Raw genomic sequence first — 12,255 nt, forward strand, 5'->3', positions numbered from 1 at the left:
AGTGTTAAAACGCAATAACCTACAAATCAAGACTACTTTCTACCCAGCAAGGCTGTCATTTAAAATTTAAGGAGAAATGAAGCTCATCACCAACAAAACAATATAATAAGAAATGTTAAAGAAAACTAAGAAGCAAGGAGAAAAAGCCATAATTTTAAAGAATGAAATGTCAATAAATATGTACCTATCAATAATCACTTTTTAAAATCCTCACCCAAGGATATGTTTTCACTGATTTTTAGAGAGAGGGAGAGAAACATCAATGTGAGAGAGAAAAGTGGATCAGATGCCTCCTTTATATGCCCTAACGAGATTTGAAGCCACAACCTTTTGGTGTTTGTGACAATGCTCCAACCAACTGAGCCACCGGCCAGGGCTCAATATCCCTTTATTTTTTTAATTCTCACTCAAGGCTATTTTCCCACTGATTTTTATAGAGAGTGAAAGAGAGAGAGAAAGACAGAAATATCAATGTGAAAGAAACATATCATTGGTTGCCTCCTGCAAGTGTGCTGACCAGGGTCTAGGCCAGGGCAGGAGTCTACAACCCAACCAAAGTACGAGCCCTTGACCGAAATCCAACCCCGGACCCTTCAGTCCACAGGCAAAAGCTCTATCCACTAAGCAAAACTGACTAGGGCTCAATAATCTCTTTAAATATAAATGACTACACGCCCAAATCAAAAAACATAGGATAGCTGAATAAATAAGAAAACAAAACCCATAATAGTATATGTACTGTCTACCAGACACCCACCCAGGTCAAAAGAAACATACAGCTTGGCCAGTGTGACTTATTAGCTGAATATTGAACAAGGAGATCACAGTTACATTCCCTATTGGGGTAGATTCCAGGATTACAGGCTCAATCCCCAGTGTGGGGAGTGCAGGAGGCAGCCAATCAATGGTTCTCATCATTGATGTTTCTATTTCTTTATCCCTCTTCCTTCCTCTCTCTAAAAATAAATACATGTGTGCATATATAAACATATATAAAATACATACATGCATTAAAATTTTTTTTAAAAAATAAAGAAAATACTCATAAGTGGAAGCAAATACCATGTTCATAGATAGGAATAATAACTTTAAAATGTCTACACTACCCAAAGCAATCTACCAACTCAATGCAATTTCTATTAAAATACTAATGGTGCATTTCACAGCACTAGGACCAATAATCCAAAAATTTATATAGAACTGCCAAAGACTAGTAGTCACAGCAATCATGAGAAAGAAGAACAAAGTTGGAATAATCACAATATCTGATATCCAATTATACTACAAGACTATAGAAATCAAATTTTAAATGTAAGAATTGAAACCAGCCCTAACCGGTTTGGCTCAGTGGATAGAGCGTCGGCCTGCGGACTGAAAGGTCCCAGGTTCGATTCCGGTCAAGGGCATGTACCTTGGTTGAGGGCATACCCCCAGTAGGAGGTGTGCAGGAGGCAGCTGATCAATGTTTCTCTCTCATCGATGTTTCTAACTCTCTATCCCTCTCCCTTCCTCTCTGTAAAAACTCAATAAAATCTATTTTTAAAAAAAGAATTGAAACCATAAAGCTCCTATGGTATAGAACAGCCGTTGCCAACCTTTCAGACCTCACGAACCACCAGTCAGCGACCACTGGTATAGAAAACATAAGCATTAAAATCACAGGCATTTCTCTAAGCAATTATTTTTTCTGATAAATCTCCTTGGGCAAGGAAAACAAAACAGATGGGACTACATCAAACTAAAGAGTTATGCACAGCAAAGGAAACCATCAACATAACATAAAAACAACCCACTGAGTGGATAAAGACACAACCCAAGCTTCCAACCAACCCTGGCCTCTGCTCAAGGAGCTGGAAAAAAAAAAAGGAGGGACTGGGAGCAGCCGGAGCTGAGAAGCCAAGCCTCGCTGCTGTAGCCGGACCAAAGGCCTGGGTCCCGGGTGCCAGAGGAAAACCGGTGCTGGCAGCCAAGGGAAGGAAGGCCTATCGCGTGAATCTTCGTGCAATGGGCCACTAGTTTAAACTACAAAAACAAACAATCCAATTTAAAAATGTACAGAGGATCTAAATAGAGATACCCCCAAAGAGGACATAGAGATGGCCAATCAATGTATAAAAAGATGCTCAATATCACTAAATATCAGAGAAGGGCCAGTTAAAACCACAAAGACACAGCACCTCACATTTATCAGAATAGTTTTCATCAACAATTCAGTTTCTGGGACAAGGTGGACAAAAGAATACTCTCCTACACTATTGGTGGGAATGCTCACTGGTGTAGCTACTATAGAAAACAGTATGGATGGTGCCCAAAAAATTAACAAATGGGACTGCCTATAACCCAGCTATTCCAATTCTGCATATATATTCAAAATAATTTGAAAGAATACATGCACCGCTATGATCATTGCTATGTTATTTAAAACTAGGGGCCCAGTGCATGAATTTATGCACCTTGAAAGGACCTGTTGGCCACTAGGCTGTGTGGGCACAGGGGTGGATCTCAGCCCATCCTCCATGCCCCCACCTGGTTGCTACTGCTGTGGCCCCCAGTCTCCTATCTGCCGGCAGTATCGCTCCCACTGCCACCACTCCCATGCAAGGATAGCGTGGAGCATTTGGGGCTAGTGCCAGCAGCAGTTCTGGGGCCGGCAGCGGATGAGAGTGGGGCCATCACTGGCAGCAGGTGTGAGAGGCAGCTGCCGGACCCAATCGCCCCTCAGGAGAAGGGGGAGGTGGAGAAGCCCCCAGGGGCAATTAGGGCCTGCAGCTGCCGCTCACACCCACTGACGGCCCCAAGTGATCATGGCTGATGCCAGGTGCCAACAGCAGGTACGAGCAGCGGCTCTGGCACTGGTAGCAGGTTCAAGTGGGACTGGCATCGGCAGCAGGTGCAAGAGCAAGGCAGGACTGCAGCATATAGGAACAAAAAATTTTCAGTAACCACCAAAGGCTCAGCCCAATGACAACTAGTGCCCTGCCTTGGTCTACAGCCCTGCTTACCTGCTCCAGCATCCCGTTATGTTGGGAGCCATTAAAGATATTGGCTTAAACAAAGCCATCTTAAGAATTATAAGTTTCTGGTTCCTCCAGAAACTCCTAATTACCAGAAACCACCTGTGTCTTGCAAATTGGCCAGCAGTTAAAGATAAACTACCCTCACACAGCCGCTAAATCACACATCTCCACTGATAAACACACAGCCATCCCGGAGCCTGCTAAACCACACATCTCCGCTGATAAGCACAGCCATCAAAAGCCTAATAAATCTCTAGTAAAAGGTTACTGCCCATAGACCCCTTTACCCACCCCCCTTCCCTAAAACAGTATATATTCTGCCGCTGTGAGAATAAAGTTGAGGCTTGATCAGGACTTGTCTTGCCTCCATTCTTTCGTGTCCCTTGTTTGTCTCATTCTCCTAGGGTGTCTCTTCGTTCCCCCGTTGTTGTCCCGCGGGTCGGGACACCGTTACTGCCAACGCCCACCATGTTCCGCATGCGCACGCCTTGGTGGTCAGTAACAGTCATAGTGACCAGCTGTTAAGTTGTTCCACTGTCCGATCTATTTGCATATTAAGAGTTTTATATAGCTACATAATTTCTTCACTGATACAGCTCCTAGGGCACTTGAAACTAAAGAGAAAATGAACAAATGGGACTACATCAAAATAAAAAGCTTCTGCACAGCAAAAGAAACCATCAACAAAACAACGAGAAAACCCTCTGTGTGGGAAAACATATTTGCCAATGTCATATCTGATAAGGGCTTAATCTCCAAAATTTATAGGGAACTCATACAACTCAACAAAAGGAAGATAAACAATCCAATCAAAAAATGGGCAAAGGACCTAAATAGACACCTTTCAAAAGAGGACATTCAGAAAGCCAAGAGACATATGAAAACATGCTCAAAGTCACTAATCATCCGAGAGATGCAAATCAAAACAACAATGAGGTACCATCTCACACCTGTCAGACTGGCTATCATCAACAAATCAACAAACGACAAGTGCTGGAGAGGATGTGGAGAAAAAGGAACACTTGTGCACTGCTGGTGGGAATGCAGACTGGTGCAGCCACTGTGGAAGACAGTATGGAGTTTCCTTAAAAAACTGAAAATGGAACTCCCATTTGACCCTGTGATCCCACTCCTAGGAATATATCCCAAGAAACCAGAAACACCAATCAGAAAGGATATGTGCACCCCTATGTTCATAGCAGCACAATTCACCATAGCTAAGATCTGGAAACAGCCTAAGTGCCCATCAGTAGATGAATGGATTAGAAAACTGTGGTACATCTACACGATGGAATACTATGCTGCTCTAAAAAAGAAGGAACTCTTACCATTTGCAATGTCATGGATGGAACTGGAGAGCATTATGCTAAGTGAAATAAGCCAGTCAATGAAGGAAAAATACCACATGATCTCACTCATTCATAGATAATAGAGACCATTATAAACTTTTGAACAATAATAGATATAGAGGCAGAGCTGCCTCAAACAGATTGTCAAACTGCAGCGGGAAGGCCGGGGAGGGTTGGGGGGCAGGAGGTAGAGGGGTAAGAGATCAATTAAAGGACTTGTATGCATGCATATAAGCATAACCAGTGGACATAAGACATTGGGAGATAGGGGAGGCTAGGGGACTGTCTAGGGCGGGGGGATAAATGGACACATATGTAATACCCTTTGTAATACTTTAAGCAATAAATTTTAAAAAAAATAAAAAATAATAAAAATAAAAAAATAAAAATAAAATAAAATTAAAATTAAAATTAAAAAAAAAAGAGTTTTATATAACTACATAACCAAGCTGTGGAAGGAAGCCAGCGTCCATCAGTCGATAGTGGGTAAAGAAGTTGTGGTACATATATACAATGGAATATTACTTGCCCATTAAAAAAACCCTACCATTTCAATAGCATTAATGAACCTAAAGCAGTGATTTTCAACCTTTTTCATCTCATTGCACATTTAAACTAATTACTAAAACTCTGTGGCCCATCAAAAAGTACATTTTTGCAGATCTGACAAACTGGATGATTATTGTGTTGGTTGCTGTCATTTTTCATTCGATAATCTAAGAAGAAAAATGGTCAGAGAAAAAATACATTTTTAAAAAATTCTTGTGGCAAAAGACTGAAAATTGCTGACCTAGAGAGTATTACGATGAGTGGAATAAGTCAGTCAGAAAAAGACAAATACCACATAATTTCACTTACATGTGGAATTTAGGAACAAATAAATGAACACAAAAAACTGAAACACATAGAGAGAATATACAGATGCTGCCCAGAGGGGCACAGGTTTACAGGGCTGAGAAAAACAGGTGAAGGGATGGAGAAGTACAGATAGATAGTTATAAAATACTCATAGGATTTTGTAAAATAAAGCATAGAGAATATAATTAGTAATCCTATGTTAAGAAAAGCCTAATATGCAAATTGTCCCCTTAATCAGAGTTCTGCTGGGAGTTCGACCACTTGACCACTCGCTGTGATGCACACTAACCACCAGGGGGCAGACACTGGAACTGATAAGTTACCTTGTTGAGGGTGCCAGTGGGCTGGACTGGAAAGTGAAGTGTAAGGTGAGAGCCATCAGGAAGCTCCCAGGGTTTGGCCCAAGTGCCAGGTGGAGGTGGTTAGGGGCGGGAGCCAGGAGGGACCAGATGGCACAGGAGGGTGCTACATGTGATCGGAGAGCCGTGGACTGCACAACCCTCCGCAGCCTATGGCGTTCTCAGTGCACAATTTATAATCTTCAGAACTGCTTCTTTTTTTTCCTTTTTTTTTAGTTTTCCATCTTGTGACATTGCAAGGGATATTGCTCTCTGGCACCCCTTCTTCATGAGTACTTTTTTTTTTTTTAATATATTTTATTGTTTTTTCACAGAGCGGAAGGAGAGGGATAGAGAGTTAGAAACATCAATGAGAGAGGAACATCGATCAGCTGCCTCCTGCACACCTCCTACTGGGGATGTGCCCGCAACCAAGGTACGTGCCTGCAACCAAGGTACATGCCCTTGGCCGGAACAGAACCTGGGACCTTTCAGTCTGCAGGCCAACGCTCTATCCACTGAGTAAAACCGGTTAGGGCAGAGCTGCTTTTTATTTGTTACGTTTCACTAACTACTCCAAGAGAGTGGGTAGGACACAGCAGAGAGGGGGGTGGGGATGTGTCGGAGAATTTGAGCCCAAAACTTAAAAGGAAGTGGAAGGCAGCGAGGGGCAGAGGGTGATAGCTGCTCAGAGGCCTAGAAAAAAATGCTGGATGGGGGGACCCTGGTGCCTCTCCCAAGGGACAGGCTCCATATTCTTCCATCCTCCTCCCCGTTACCTGTATCTCCAGCTCTCCTCTAAGGCCCTGCCTGGGCTTGCCCTGCAGAGCTCAGCACTGCCACCTGGCCCCGCCCACACTGCCTCACCTGCATAGCCTCACCCAACTCCACAGCCCAGCTCCACTCAGCCTTTGGAAAGCTCCACCTCCAGAGAAGAAAGGGGGAGGCTGCAGGAAGAATGTCGCAGGAGGACAGGGCAGAGCCCACCAAGTTAGATGGAGGGGAGAGAGGGAGAGACCCAACAGGACTGGGGACAGAGATAGGCCTACTACTGGGATTGAGCCTGCAACAGCCTAGCCCAGCCCTGAAAAGGTGGCTGTGGGTACTGGGTAATGACATCATGCAGCAACGCCCGCCTTCCTCTCCCTTCCTCTCCCTCCGGACTAGCCTCCTTGGAGTTTCTTCAGCCCAGTAACAGACTTGCTGTATAGCCAGGTGCAAACATTTTACACTTTCACCAAATGTCTGTGTAACCAAATGTACATTTTCCCATGCCTCATTTCATTTGATCCTCACAGATGTCCTGGAGTAGGTAGGTAGGAGATTCAGTAGAATCCTATTTTCTTTTCAGTAGCCGGAAAACAGAGATTTAGAAAGTTGACTAGACTGTAAAGAAGTAATAAATGGTGGATGTTGAAAATGACTTCAGGTTTTTTCACTGTGCAGAATATAGTCAAACACTGCTGCAGTTAAATATTTTATCCTTTGTTCTCCCTGCATGATCTATAATAATAATCTGCTTCATTTTGATATTTACTGCTGTGTTGCTGACAATTAACTGAAAGAAAAGTTGGGGTGTTTCCCTGGGCTGAAAAAAGTTTAAACAGAAAGCAGGTCTAATTAAGCAACATTATCTATATATATAAAGTTCTTGCAGGTGCCAATCGCATGCATATGTTTCCATCTGTCATTGTCGATCGTGAATTTGGTTAACACTTCTATAACAGAGAAAGGGCAAACAGCGATATTAAAATACAGGAAGCCCAGCACGCAAAATCGAGCAGCCCTGCCCTCCCTTCCCATGGGCCTTGTGACACTCACAGCCCCTCCCACCCGCGCTGGTCTTTGGTCGTTATGGCGTAAGGGCCACAGGCCTTTTATAATATAGATTTCTCCTAATTAATTTCCTTTCATTGTGCCTGAATTTGTGCACCAGCCCTCTAGTATTAAATAGAAAATAGAAAAAAAAAAAATAGAAAGAGCCCTGGAAAGAAAGGCTTGAGTACTGCCCCTGGTTAGTAATAGTCCATTTGTATTATGATTCACACATAGAGGTGGGGAAATTAGTGCTATCCACAGGACTGCAAAGGGAGAGAACTGGCGCCTTGCAAGAATAATTTTTATGGACTCTTTCTTTTGTACCTATTTCCTTTGACAATTTTAATTTGTATTCTCTTACTGTCATAAAAACACACACACACAAACACAAAAAAACATAAAGTAACTTAGTTCTAGGACTGACCTTAAGTTAGGGAGCTCAGGGTGAAGTCAGTCTCTCTCTCTCTCTCTCTCTCTCTCTCTCTCTCTCTCTCTCTCTCTCTCACACACACACACACACACACACACACACACACACACAGGGCATGTACATACACACTGGGTACATGCACACAGTCTTTGCAATCAAGATAATGAATAACAGGCCCTGGTCGGCTTGGCTTAGTGGATAGAGTGTCGGCCTGCGGACTGAAGGGTCCCAGGTTTGATCCCGGCCAGGGGCACATGCCTGGGTTGCCGGCCTCATCCCCAGTTGGGGGTGTACAGGAGGCAGCCGATCAATGATTCTCTCATCATTGATGTCTCTATCTCTCTGTCTCCTTCTCCCTTCCTCTCTGAAATCAATAAAGAAATATATATTTTTTTAAAAAGATAATGTATAACAGATCTATATGCAAAAAAAGAACAAACATTCTACATAATCACAAATTCACAAAACCTTTTTTTTTTTTTTCCAGAAAACCATATTGTTTCGAAGAGCTATGCATGTTTGCCAGGTAGGAAAGTTCTATTCCCATAAAAACCTCAGAAATTATAAAATGATAGCACAAACACAGAAACTCTGAAAAATTAGAAGTTTTGACAAATCAAGTTTTCATCAGATTAAGGCACTTAAAATTAAAGTATTATTTTTCCCAAATATTTTTATACTTACCAACTAGCAATCTACAAGCTTTAATAAAGGATAATCAATTATTCTATCATTCTACTATAACACATGCACTCCAACTAGAAGTGGGTAGATTTCTAATTAGACCCATAAGAAAGTAAACTTAATAATTAGATCCCAGTTACAGCATCACTAACACACATACTCTCTTCATATACTAACGTATATACTTTGTATGTCTCTGGTGGCCATCATATGTAGAAAAGTGTTTTACATATCAAATGAAATAAATCATTGTTTCTGGGTCAGAAACTCTGGTATTCATCTTTTTAAAAACAAAAGCCCCAAAAAAATATAAAGCACTAAAAAGTTATTTCAGTATAGCTCAGTGATTGAGCATCGACCTATGAACCAGGAGGTCACGGTTTGATACCCAGTCAGGGAACATATCCAAGTTGCTGACTCATTCCCCAATGTGGGGTGTGCAGGAGGTTAGGTCCATCAATGGTTCTCTCTCATTATTGATGTTTCTCTCTTTCCCTCTAACTTTTTTTTTTGAAATCAATAAAAATATATTTTAAGTTATTTTGCAAATCTTAGCATTATATGTATAATCTGCTTTGTGCCCTGAAAGCCAATCCTTTTTTTAAATTTTAGTTCATATCCTAAATTCTTCATTTTTATTGTTATATAAATTCCAAATTTCTCTATATTCTTATCATTTAAATACAAACTCAAATAATACAGATATAATATATCTAGGAAATGCCCCAACCACCTACCTTTAAGCTAGAGTTATAGTCTGTGTTCACTTTGAACATAAGCCCAAGACGTAAATGAATTTCCTTGGCTCGACAAAAGCTGGGATCAACATAAAGCACCTCCTGAAATGCCTTAATTGCCCTTAAAGAATATAGACATAAGAAACTGTAAGATTCTAGTTATTTACAGGTATTTTCCTTAGTAATTCAAGAAACATTCTGGTACAACAATGTTTACAAATATAACAATTTTATTAAAACATTATGAATATTAAATGACATTAGAAAAACTTAAGAAATGTCAGTTGAATTCAACAATATTTACAACATTTTGATTGTAAATAATCAATTTAAATTTTTCCAAAACATCTTAGAAATAGTATAGTAAGAAAGTTTATGAGGGCAAGAGAATAAAAATAATAAAACTTGGATATATATACTGTTCCATAGAAATCAACTTTCAGAAGTTTTACCTACTGTAAGCATATTACATAAAATAGTTAGTGGCTAGTATATAATTTTTCCATATTCAATTTCTACAAAAGAGAATAAGTTCTGGGAAAGACCATTCTTAAGTCTACAGCAATGCAGCGCCACTTTTGCCATAAATCAATGGCCCAGGATTTAGAGACTGCTGATTTGTCTACATACCTCAACCTATCAGCTTACCTTTGTCTTAATTGTATTCTGTCTTAATTGTCTTTTTAACAGGGGTTGATTACCATTAAAAATTCCAGATATACCAGACACATTTTGAATATTTCTTAGCATTTAAATTTTGTGAATTACTAATGAGCATGAAAAAAGACAAAAAGAAAAAACTTCATTTTGATGTCAAATACTGTATCCCCTAGAGATCACTTTTAGAATCTTAATGTTTCAAAGTCAATTTTATTTGTACTACAAATAGATGTGCATACCATGAAGAGAAAGCACTTCAGTAAGTCATTAGTTTGTCTTATTTCTAAAACTGCATGGCTATATATACATTTACTACAAAACTGAGCATTTTTGGAAATACATAGACATCATTTGAAAATGAGTTACCTAAAAATTTATAATCATTTCTCCACAAACATCTTCACATATATTCAGAGGTTGGCAAAAGTAGGTTTAGAGTTGTAAGCACACAAAACAGTATACTGTTGCATTATTACTCAATTGTGCATTATTTATTTGAACAATTATAAATCTAATTTGTCCAAAGCTATATTTAAAGCAATTAATATTTTCAATGTAAACTGACTTAGCTCACTATTTTATTTTATTTTCTGCAATCTATAGAGGCTCACGGTTTTTATCTTAACTATGTAAAACTGCTGTAAAGTTCTTTGTTACCAGCCTCACATTGAATTTTATGCATATTTGTTCTGGCTAGCTAAAATAATTGTATCTATGTGAATGAACAACTGTAAATACTGATTAAAAAATAGACATCATTCCACCTTCATGTAGCACAAACCACAACAAATTATTTCATTTAGTCTAACTATTAGATTTCTTTCTAAAAAAATTTCCCTATAAACTTGATTAAGTCCTATCTCTAACTATTGTAAGCTCTTGTCCTCTTCCCATTTATAAGTGATCACAAGTCTAAGAATATAATATTGATAGTTGTGCAAAAAAAAAATGCCATGTTTTTCTTTCAGTTTGGAATATTTATGCTTTAAATTAATAGAGTAGGGACCTGAACTCAAAGACTGCTTCTGTCCCCTAAATAAATAGATAAGAAATATGGAGTAAAAATTAAAACCATCTTATTTCCCCTATCAACAAAAGGAAGAATTAAGAAACTATGTGATCTCTAAGATCTTTTCTAGTTCTGAAAGTTCAAAATTGTAAATTACATGACTAGGATTTTTCAGAAAATTTACAGAGACCTTAAAATGGGCTTAATCTAGGCTCATTTTAAAATAAGATTCTTACAAAATAAAGGGGTGGTTTAATTTTAAGATCTCTCAAAGCAATGTGTCATTCAACAGGGAAAAAGAAGTCGTAACATCTACAATCCACAAGTTTATTTAATAAGCAATGTAGTGCATCCAAACATAGCATAATTAAAAAACCCCAAAGCCAACAAATTAAGTAAATTAGTAGTCCAATTGTGTGACTAAAAGCTAAATATTCTCCTCTGGAAAATGACATCAAAATCTGGCCAATGCAAATTTAAGAACTCTGTATTAATATTCAGAATGATCTAGACAACATGCTTATAAACATTGGTCATGTACTCTTCCTTTGAATTCTCATAACATGTAAATAAAAAAAACAAAAGCCAATTTGAAAAAAGTTTTAGAAAACAGTATACAAAATCTTACATATCACTGACTAGTGCAGTTAATCCTCAAAACTGAAAGACATATCCTAATTGAAAAATACTGAGAGTTTATAATGAGGGTTAACCTTTAGTGGAAGTTTAAAAAAGTAAATATGCTACTAATGAAATGTATGTCTATATTAAAATATTTTGTACTTATTTCTTATACATACACTCACACACTGAAAGCTTCTACTGTAAGTCAACTTACCAATGAAATGCATTGTAGTAGAAGTAAACCAAACCAAGTCCATATAAAAAGACAGCATTCTGTTAAAAAGAATAGTAAAGGTTTTACATTTTAGACTTCTAAATTCTAAAAATTCTTTCACATCTTACAATACGACTAAAAGAAACAATAAAATCATGAGTCAACAGGAAACATGGAAGAAGACTAAAAGCTTGAAGAAACCTTTCTAGTTTCATTTTAATCAACTCTAGAGAAAAAAACAAATACTTTTTAAAAATCTTAAAATTTGTGAAAACCACACACAAAAAGAAAACAAATAAAACAATCCAGAGAAAGAGCAAAGCTGAAGGTGTTATACTTTCTAATTTAAATTATACTACAAAGCTATAAAAAATACCTGTATGGTACTGGCATCAAAAAAGAACAGGCCAAAGGAACAGAACACAGAGCACAGATACAAACCCCCACATTTACACTCAACTAATATTCAACAAGAGAGCCAAGATAACACAATAGCAAGAGGGTTGTCTCATCAACA

At 38.7% G+C, this 12,255-nt stretch overlaps 1 protein-coding gene across 1 annotated transcript in view; it reads right to left on the reverse strand.

Annotated features, from left to right (window-relative positions):
- Positions 1-12,255, reverse strand: part of LOC308512202 (lysine-specific demethylase 6A-like) — a 293,519-nt gene that overhangs the window by 174,180 nt on the left and 107,084 nt on the right. Inside the window, exons 5-6 of the mRNA XM_081081999.1 lie at positions 11,739-11,797; positions 9,232-9,352 (exon numbers count right to left, since the gene is read on the reverse strand). Of these exons, the coding sequence (XP_080938125.1) occupies positions 9,232-9,352; positions 11,739-11,797 (180 nt within the window). The remainder of the gene's footprint in view (positions 1-9,231; positions 9,353-11,738; positions 11,798-12,255) is intronic.

The sequence above is a fragment of the Myotis nattereri genome, assembly GCF_964212035.1.
Source record: "Myotis nattereri genome assembly, chromosome: Y".
In the NCBI taxonomy this organism is placed as follows: domain Eukaryota; kingdom Metazoa; phylum Chordata; class Mammalia; order Chiroptera; family Vespertilionidae; genus Myotis; species Myotis nattereri.